The sequence below is a fragment of the Pholcus phalangioides genome, unplaced genomic scaffold (genome assembly GCF_987345545.1).
Source record: "Pholcus phalangioides strain wild (caught in Gottingen) unplaced genomic scaffold, Ppha-v1.0 ptg000027l_1, whole genome shotgun sequence".
Taxonomy (NCBI): Eukaryota; Metazoa; Arthropoda; class Arachnida; order Araneae; family Pholcidae; genus Pholcus; species Pholcus phalangioides.
This window is the reverse complement of record NW_028301617.1, coordinates 1,202,669-1,213,006: the sequence shown is the minus strand read 5'-3', so window position 1 is coordinate 1,213,006 and position 10,338 is coordinate 1,202,669. Positions and strand designations below refer to the sequence as shown.

At 38.5% G+C, this 10,338-nt stretch overlaps 1 protein-coding gene across 1 annotated transcript; it reads left to right on the top strand.

The window, feature by feature from the left end:
- The first annotated feature begins 727 nt into the window (after positions 1-727).
- On the top strand, positions 728-1,866 carry LOC149068026 (uncharacterized). The gene has a single exon (XM_089251690.1). It carries the CDS (start codon positions 859-861, stop codon positions 1,774-1,776), a length of 918 nt encoding a protein of 305 aa, XP_089107816.1. The 5' UTR covers positions 728-858; the 3' UTR covers positions 1,777-1,866.
- Positions 1,867-10,338: the final 8,472 nt, after the last annotated feature.

The following is a 10,338-nucleotide window of genomic DNA, read 5'->3' as shown; positions in this document are numbered from 1 at the left end:
CGTTCTTTTCGAGTGGAATGAGCAACGGTAGGTACCGATGTTTCGGTTCGGTCAGTACCACCAGTACCTCTTATATACCTCCTCCTGTATATAGGAGGTTGTGGTACCACCCATGCATTGATTGTATTTTTCAATCATAGAAGGTTTGTTTGTTTCGATTTCTTTTTTTCGGCGTTTGACCATCGTTTTGCTTTTACCAATGGGTGAACACTACAGACATTTGAGGTAATTGTAACAGCACTATTGTCATTCTACCTAATTAATAAAACATTGTTTTTTCCTCATCAAACTAATACTGGAATGTGCAATGAAACTGCAAATATACAGTATATTAATAATAATTCGAAAGAATAAATTAGTAAAAGACAATTCAGACTTTATGATGATGGTACCTTTTGTTTTGCAGGTAATTGAAACTCATTGTTGGAACCCGTAAGGAAGAATCATAGCTTTTGTGAAAGGGCACAAGTGTCTAGACAGTTCTCTAGGATACAAAGTGTAAGATATACTTTTATTACCAGACGCGCCCCGCTCCCCATCCGATACAGACATCAGAGCGTATGTAAGATATACTGCAGAAATGTCTATTCTCTGCTGATCAGAAATTACTGAAGTCCGTGTATGAGGTCAAAAAACGGGTATGATAAAATTATTCAAAACGTGCTCCGATAATGGCCACCTTGCATGTGAATTATTCTTAATCTATCGCTCGTCATCAAATAAACATTGAAAGAAAAACAGCGCATTAAACAATGCTCAGAAATATTTCAGAAGTGTAAGAGAACAAGCGCAGAGAAAATTTCACATCGGAAGAAATCTGAAAGAGGAGAAATTTTTGTTATCCAAACATTTTCTCAAATGGCTAACTTTGATCAACACAAAAGTGCCCACAATAGACGGAAACCACATGAGTGCCACTACTGCGATAAAACGTTTTCTCAAATCGGTCATTTGAAAATTCCCAAAAGAGTTCACACTAGGAAGAAGCCACATGAGTGCGTTTACTGTGGCAAAACGTTTTCTGACATCAGTAGTTTGAACAGGCACAAAAGAACCAACACTGGAGAGAAGCCACACAAGTGCGACTTCTGTGGCAAAATGTTATCTTGCATCAGTAGTTTGAATAGGCACAAAAGAACCCACACTGGAGAAAAGCTACATCAGTGCGATTACTGTGGCAAAACGTTTTCTCGCGTCAGTAGTTTGAACATTCACAAAAGAACACATACTGGAGAGAAGCCACATGAGTGTGTTCTCTGCGGTAAAACATTTTCTCAAATCGGTCATTTGAATATTCACAAAAGAACCCACACTGGAGAGAAACCACACGAGTGCGATTACTGTGGCAAAACGTTTTCTCGCATCAGTAGTTTGAATATTCACAAAAGAACCCACACTGGAGAAAAGCCACATGAGTGCGACTACTGTAGCAAAAAGTTTTCTGACATCAGTAGTTTGAACAGGCACAAAAGAACCCACACTGGAGAAAAGCCACATGAGTGCGATTACTGCGGCAAAACTTTTTCTGAGATCGGTAATTTGAACATGCACAAAAGAACCCACACTGGAGAAAAGCCACATGAGTGCGATTACTGTGGCAAAACGTTTCCTCAAATCAGTACTTTGAACATTCACAAAAGAACACACACTGGAGAGAAGCCACACAAGTGCGATTACTGTGGCAAAACGTTTTCTCAAATCAGTAATTTGAGAATTCACAAAAGAATCCACACGAGTGCGATTACTGTGGCAAAACGTTTTCTCACACATCAGTAGTTTAAATATTCAACAAAGAACCCACAATGGAGAAAAGCCACATGAGTGCGACCCTCTGCGATAAAACATTTTCTCAAATCGGTCATTTGCATCGTCACAAAAGAACGCACACGGGATAGAAGCCACACGATTGCGATTACTGTGGCAAAACGTTTTCTCAGATAGGGCATTGTTTGTTGTAAGAGGATTACGGCAATTCGCGATTTAAACAGCCAGAGAAGACTCCGCACTGGCGGAAAGACATATTAGTGTGGTGTTTGTGGTAAGAGGTTCGTGCAACTTTTTAATTTGAGAATTCACAAAAAGAGTCCCTACAGGGAAAAAAGCCGTGGTGTTTGTCGTCGAAGGTTTAAATCAGGGTTGGTAAAGAAACCTTTTTTTTTAATAGCATTTACATTAAAAGTAATAAAATTTATAAAAAATCATTCGAACTTCTAATAATTAACTAAAATAAGATGTTTATGAAATTAGTTAACGCTATTGACATATTAGTTAATCCATGGATACATTTCAAGGAAAAGTACTTTTGCAATTAAATTAATTATTTTACAGAATTATTTCGTTTGAAAATTGTTAATGTTATCATAATGTTAATACACTGGCATCGAACAGTGAAATGTGAACAAATCCCTTTTAAAGGCGGGGGCGGTAGAAGCCATCATTTTCGACAATAGTACATGTATCAAGGGTATAATTTCATGTTGTAGTCCTACTCTGAATTAAAAAAAATGGACTAAAACACGTGTGAAAAATTCTTAAGTGTTTGTTTGAACCATTCGTTCCAGAGAAATCATGTACGCAGTGACAAAACTGTTCGTGTGAACATAATAATGATTCGTTATCAGGATTTCAAGCCCATCGGAAAATACAAATAATCAGATTTTCAAATAAGAAAATTATTAGTTTGTTGACTTCAATTTCGATACGGTGAAAATCTGATGTTTCGTTGGATGACAAGCTACCTTCAAGTGGCTTTTTGGTTCATAATGTGGCCACTCTCTTCTTACAGGCGAACGAAGCAACGTGCGAGTTGGCCTAAACACAGCACAATATTTCACAATAATTCCAAAATCGGTGCAACTAGGGTCACCGATTTGGGAATTCTCATTAACGAGCGGCTTAGGTTTCCTGTACATTGTTCAGCGGTGGTCAAAAAATCGAATAGAATGCTTGGTCCCATTTTCAAAAAGGTCTCTTCGCGTTCTCCTAAAGTCATTCTTCCGCTTTTCCGAGGCTTAGTTCGTACTGGACTGGAGTATGCTGTAAGGTTTTGCAGACCATACGTACACAGAGGGACATAAACTTGGTTGAAGGGGGTGCAGAGAAGAGCTACGCGTGTCCTTATTGGCACACGGGGCTTGAGTTATGAAGAGAGACTTCATTTTTCAAATGGAATAGCTTACTCACGGAGGTAGTAAACTTTAACAGAATTGACACGTTTAAAAATAAATACGGTAAACATGTTGGGGTAAATCGAGATGCTATCCATACTTGGAATAAGACAATCATAAGCATTCTTTATGGGCATTGCATAATATTTTATCATGTGTGTGTATATATATATATATATATATATTGTTTTCTATTACATTTTTAATTGGGTTGCTGTATTTTTGAAATATATGACATCCATATTTGTTATGGGCATCTTTTTTGTCAGCCACCTCGTTGGGCGTTTTGCCTGTTGTGACGTTGTATTTGTATAACAGTCCGAAGTATATTTAATAGATAGGGCACATAGGTAACGAGGCATATGGCATTTTACTGGCGAACCATTGATCCTAGAGGCATACTTCCAGGTGGGAAAAGTACCCGAATAATGTGTAATATCTCAGATATTAAATTCATGTTGCCAGAGGTTGCATAATCAGATTGTCCCTGTGCCCCAAAACCCAATTGGAAAGTTGTTTCCCCGTCTCCAACAAAAACATTCAATGTTTCTAAGTGCAATATTCATTGAGAGATTCGAAGAAAGTACGAAAAAAAAACAAAAACAGAATTAAACGCGGGGAAAACATTTTACCGCATTTAACGCTGTTTTTTCCCCCCAAATTTCCTCAATTTTTCGAATTTGCATATCTCGGTGAATATTACACTTAGAAACGTGAAATTATTTTAGTTGGCATCGTGAAAGACAGAGCAACAACTTTTTAATTGGGTTCTTTGGCACACGGGGCCAGTGTATAAAAAGTTTTTATTTTTCTATACAACCCCTTACAACATGAATGACATATCTGAGTCGGACAAGGGATTTGGATACTTTTTCTAGTTGGAAGTATGTCTCTAAGACTAACGGCTCGCCAGTAAAGTGCCATACTCCCTGTTACCCATGCAGCCTGCATATGGATAAGTAATAAGTAATGGGATAGTAATAGTAATGGGTAGATAATATGGATAGTAATAAATAATAATTTGTGGATAAGAGATCAACATAGATTGGTTAAAAACCTAAATTTAACCAATCCGTGTCGATCTCTTATCAAAAACATTGTGACTATAGTTTAAAGCATGTCGGTGAATACCGCCCTTGGTTCTACCTCGAGTTAAGACGACTTCATATTCAGGAGTTCTACCTCGAGTCATGATCTTCAGGTACACGTCACCATGACGTCATCAGCAATGAACGATTGACAAATGCAGAACGTGCACTCATATCAATTGTAGGAGGAGCGAGAAAGCGAAGAACGAATCACAGGAGAGATAGATGGCGTCAAAAATCAGGGGGGAAGGGCATAAAATAGAAATTTTATTTTCAAGATGAAGCGTGGGGCGAAAGTAGCGTGAAATTACTGTTTTTTTTATTAATTGTTACGTGAAGTTTCTGTTCCCGAAAGATAAATTTTTCCTCTGATTAGACGCTTCAAAAATTGTTCATTGCTGAGATATTTTTATTTTAAATTTAAAAGCAAAAAATTTGATTCTCGAGGAATATTTTTCCCGAATGTATGCAATGTTATCAGTGGGAAGTTGTGTTTCCCACCTTCGCCTTTAAAGTACTAAATTTACGAAACGGGTTCTCGACGCGTATGGCCCACGTTTAGCCCTAGGAGCATTTTGTTGTAGCCCACCCATTATTTTCGAAGAATGGCTGAAATTGTTGAAAGGCGATAAATTCTAGAATTAATGGAAATTCCGGAATAACTCTGTAAATAATAATCCATAATTAGTGAAAGAAATAATCCATAATTAGTGAAAGAAATAATCCATAATTAGTAAAAGAAATAATCCATAATTAGTGAAAGAAATAATCCATAATTAGTGAAAGAAATAATCCATAATTAGTGAAAGAAATAATCCATAATTAGTGAAAGAAATAATCCATAATTAATGAAAGAAGTTGCAGTGGAACTTCGGCTAACCAGCTTAATCCGTTCCGTCAACGTGCTAGTTATCCGAACTTTGACCTTTGAAGACCGGACACACCCCGCTTCCGAACCGTCCGTTATCCGAATCAAACTTCTTCGTAGGAAATAATGGAAACGTGGATATATTGTTGGTTAGAAGAAATGGGGCGGTTGAAGACAAACACTTCCTTCTACAATTCAAAGATATTATTAAACATTTATTAAACACCCACCGCGGAAGCCCCTGGCAAGCAAGTGCTGGTAGTGATCCACAGTTCAAGATTCCCCTGGCTGTTAGTGGATTTTTATGACCCATCTCGAAAACCCCTGCCAATCAAGTTTAGGTTGTGACCCATAGCTCGAGTCCCTGGCTTAATGGATTCGTAAGACCCTTCTCGGAATCCCCTGCGAATTACGTTTCAGGCGGAACCCTCCAGCTCAGAGTCCTTGGTTGTTAATGGATTTGGACAACGATCCACCTTGTGAGCCCGGCGACCCAAGTTTGGGTCGCGACCCATAGGTTAAGGACCCCTGGCCTATGGTGATCAAGAGTGACCATAAGTGTTTGTAAGCATGTTACTGACCATGGCATGAGCGTGAGACAAAGTCGATGAGCGATCGTAAGAGTTATTTAGAACATGTGGAAAGCATGTGAGTGACCAAAGCAGTGAGGAGTCACATGATCGACAATAAGAATGATGTACGGACCAATGAACCAAGTCAGTGAATGACCAAAAGAGCAACCCCAGAGATGACACGAAAATGAGAGAGACCTAGAGAGTGTGACGTAGAGAGTGTGCAAGCATAGGAGTGACCCAAAGAGTGACGTAGAGAGCAGAAACTAGGTCACCGAACGACCTAAAGAATGACCAAAAAAAAGTGATCAGGGAAATGTGAATGCATGGCGAGTGATGGAGAGAGAGAGGCGTGTTTTTTTTTGGGGGGGGGCATAACGACCTATAACCCAGGACCGTTAATGTGAGGAATGAGTGATCAAATCGAATGTAGCATTTAGCAGTCGAATTCAGCATTTAGTAATAGAATTTTGCATTTAGCAGCGTTAATCCGAAATTAACAACATAACTTAGAATCTAGCAATAGAATTTAAAATTTGGCAATAGAGTTTATAATTTAGCAATGAAATTCAGAATTTATCAATAGAATGTAGCAATAGAGTTCAGAATTTAGCAATAGAGTTCAGAATTTAGCAATAGAGTTCAGAATTTCGCATTAGAGTTCAGAATTTCGCATTAGAGTTCAGAATTTCGCATTAGAGTTCAGAATTTAGCAATAGAGTTCAGAATTTAGCAATAGAATGTAGCAATAGAGTTCAGAATTTATCAATAGAATGTAGCAATAGAGTTCAGAATTTATCAATAGAATGTTGCAATAGAGTTCAGAATTTATCAATAGAATGTAGCAATAGAGTTCAGAATTTAGCAATAGCATTTAGCAATCGAATTTGCCATTTAGCAATCGAATTTAGCAATAGAATGCAGCATTTAGCAATAGAATGCAGCATTTAGCAATCGAATGCAGCATTTAGCAATCGAATGCAGCATTTAGCAATCGAATGCAGCATTTAGCAATCGAATGCAGCATTTAGCAATCGAATTTACCATTTAGCAATAGAATGCAGCATTTAGCAATCGAATTTACCATTTATCAATAGAATGCAGCATTTAGTAATTGAATGTAGCATTCGCAGCATAATTCTGAATCCAGCAACATAACTGATAATTTACTAACATAATTTATAATGCTGTAACAAATGGGAAAAGAAAACGTTTTACCAACATTTAAAGCTGTTTTTTCCCCCAAATTTCTTCAGTGAATGTTGCACTCAGAAACATGGATTTTTTTCTTCTTCTTTGTTGACATGAGGAGAGACAGGGAAACATCTTGCTAATTGGGTTTTGGGGCGCACGGTGACTGTATAAAAATTTAATATTTTTCATCAGAATAAACTATACAACCCCCTTGCAACATGAATAAGAGTACTAAATACACGCTATTTTGATACGTTTTGTAATTGGAAGTATACCTCTAGGATCAACGGTTCGCCATACGCCTTGCACCTTGTATATAACATACTTGAATCCTTTGACGACGAAATGCGTTGGGTTTGATGATGTAGCCGAGACAAATTCTCAGGTACAACAGATCTCACTGTTGAAAAGCGTGTTTCGTAACATATTCTCAATGCCGTGAGGAATTCAATCGAAGAAAAAAAAAGCAGTTACACCGAAACACTAGAATTTTCATATTTGCGAGAAATAGGCTAAAGTGGAAAAGTTTTATATAAAGAATTGTAGAATTAATTATAAAGAATTTTAATATAGAATATCTTATTGATAGGATATCGCTGATCCTGTGAAGAGTAAGTATAATTTCAAATTTGGAATTATTCCCCGCATTTAATGCAAAATTTTTATCAGAACGAACTGTCCACAAAAATGGTAAAATCGCGTAAAAGCGCGTGATTGTGGAAGAGAAGTTACTGCGTGACTATACGCAAACGCATCGCGTAGCTGTGGACGATAGAGCTCTTAAAACTGACGATATAGGAAAAACTCACGTACAATCAGGGAGATACTCCAGAAACAATGAGAGAAGAATTCGATATTTTTCGTGTGGTGTTTGGGGGGACACATAGCCAGAAACCGCCCGTTGAAGAACATGTCCCATCGGTCCAAGATGGTTTCGGAGAACGTGAATCGAGCCCTGACTGCCAACGCTAGTAACAAGAAGCCTAGCTGCGATTGGTATCTGGACAGTGGTGCAACGGAGCACATGTGTTCACAAAAATATAAGTTTCTCAACTTGACTGCTGTAAAGTCCGAAGTGGAAATAGCTAATTTCGAGAAACTGGAAGTGGTTGGAAAAGGTGATGTTATTTTGAAGCCTGTTGAATCCTGTGGTAGAGAAACATTCTATCTAGCCGACGTTCTGTACGTACCAGAACTCGACGGTAACTTCCTTTCAGTGGAAAGAATCGAGGAGATGGGAATGACTGTTTCATTTCAAGGAGGCAAGACCATCGTCAAAGACCCTAACGAAAAAAAACAACGTAATCCGTACTGCATATAAAGTGAGAGACTTTATAAGGTTGAAGAAACGAGTACTTATAAAGTGCATATCTCAAGGCGCGAGAAGCTTATCCACCGACGCTTGGGACATTCTCATTTGAATGCAGTGAAGAAATGCTCATGAAAGAGAATGACACTGTCAATAGTTGTGCAGAAGCAATGGAAGATGGGAGTATTTGGAAAGACGAGAAAAATTCCTTTTCCCTAAAGAAGGGACCAAACGTGCATCAAGGCCACTTCAGCTCATTCATAGTGATGTCACAGGACCTATCATGCCTCCACCTAAAGGAGGGTCAAGGTATACCTCATGCCACCTTTGTATGTCACCTTTGTTGACTACTCAAGGTATGCTGAGTTAAGCCGATGAAATCCAAAAGTCAAGTTCTCAAGAAATTTATTGAGTGGTTAAGCTCTATTGGCTCTATTGCGTATTGTGGTGCAAGCACTGCGTTGCTATTAGAAATTACAGCATGCGATGCATTACGATCAGTAATGCACCACTATTTGCAATGCACTACAATAAGCAATACAATATAATACGCAATACGATGTATTGCATTAAACAAAGCACAATAAAGCATTAAGCAATGCACCACAATACTGCATTACAATAAGAAGTACAGCACGTATGCACTACAATAAACAGTACAGCACGTATTCACTACAATAAACAGTACAGCACGTATGCACTACAATAAACAGTACAGCACGTATTCACTACAATAAACAGTACAGCACGTATGCACTACAATAAGCAGTACAGCGCGTATGCACTACAGTACGTAATGCATAACAGTACGCAACCAGCAAAATCAGCAATGCACTGCAATCAGCGAAGCATCGCAATAAGCAATTCACCACAATACGCAATACAACATAATACGCAATACGGACTGCATTACGGAAAGCAAGCAATACAGCATGCGATGCACTAAAACCAGCATTGTACCACTATTTGCAGTGCACTGCAATAAGCTATGCAGCAGAATAGAAATAATCACTGCATTATATTAAGCAATACAGCACGCGATTCACTACAATACGTGATGCATAACAATAGCAATGCACCATATTGCAGTGCACCGCAAAGCATTGATGCATAAAAATACGCAATGCACCACAAGAAGCAATTCACCTTATTGCAGTGCACCACAATAAGCAATACAGCATAATAAGCAGTAGGCACGACATTATAATAAACAATACGGCACACGACGTACTAAAATACGTAATGCATAACAATACGTAATGCACCGCAATACGAGATACAGCACAATACGCAATACACCACAATACGCAATTCACTCCACAACGCAATACACCACAATATATAATGCACTATAATACGCAATACGCACTGCATTATAATAAGCATGAAGCACGCGATGCACAATGTAATGCACACACGTAATGCATAACAATACGCAAAACACACCACAATAAGCAATACAGCTCAATGCGCAAAACACACCACAATAAGCAATACAGCTCAATGCGCAAAACACACCACAGTAAGCAATACAGCTCAATACGCAATACAGCACTATATATCGCAATAAGCTCCACTATATTGTCATAACCACTGAAATACGATAAGAAAGCGATGCACTATAATCAGCGATGCACAACTATTCACAGTGAACCATAATAAGCAATACAGCCCAATACGCAATAAGCACTGCATTGCAATGAGAAATACAGCACGCGATGCACCACAATGCGCACTACGTGATGCATGACACACAATAAGCAATGCACCATAATAAGCAATGCATTAAAATAAGCAATACAGCACGCGATGCACCAAAAATAGCAGTGCACTACTATTTACAGTGCACCGCATAAATTATAATTCGCCGCAATACGCGATTTATCGCAATAAGCGAAGCACCATAATATACGCAAAAAGCAAAAGCACTGCATTACAATAAGCAATACAACGCATGATGCGCTGCAATGCGCAATGCACCACAATCAGCAATCCACCATTATTTGCAATGCACTATAATAAGAAATACGGCATATAAAACCGCAATGCACCACCATCGGCGATTCAGTAGAATAAGCAATGCAGCAACCATCACAGGCACAATAAGTAGTGCATCCGAACTATTCAGGGCACCGCAAAA

Coding starts and splice junctions, on each gene's coding strand:
- LOC149068026 (XM_089251690.1), top strand. CDS start 859: ATGGCTAACTTTGATCAACACAAAAGTGCCCACAATAGACGGAAACCA.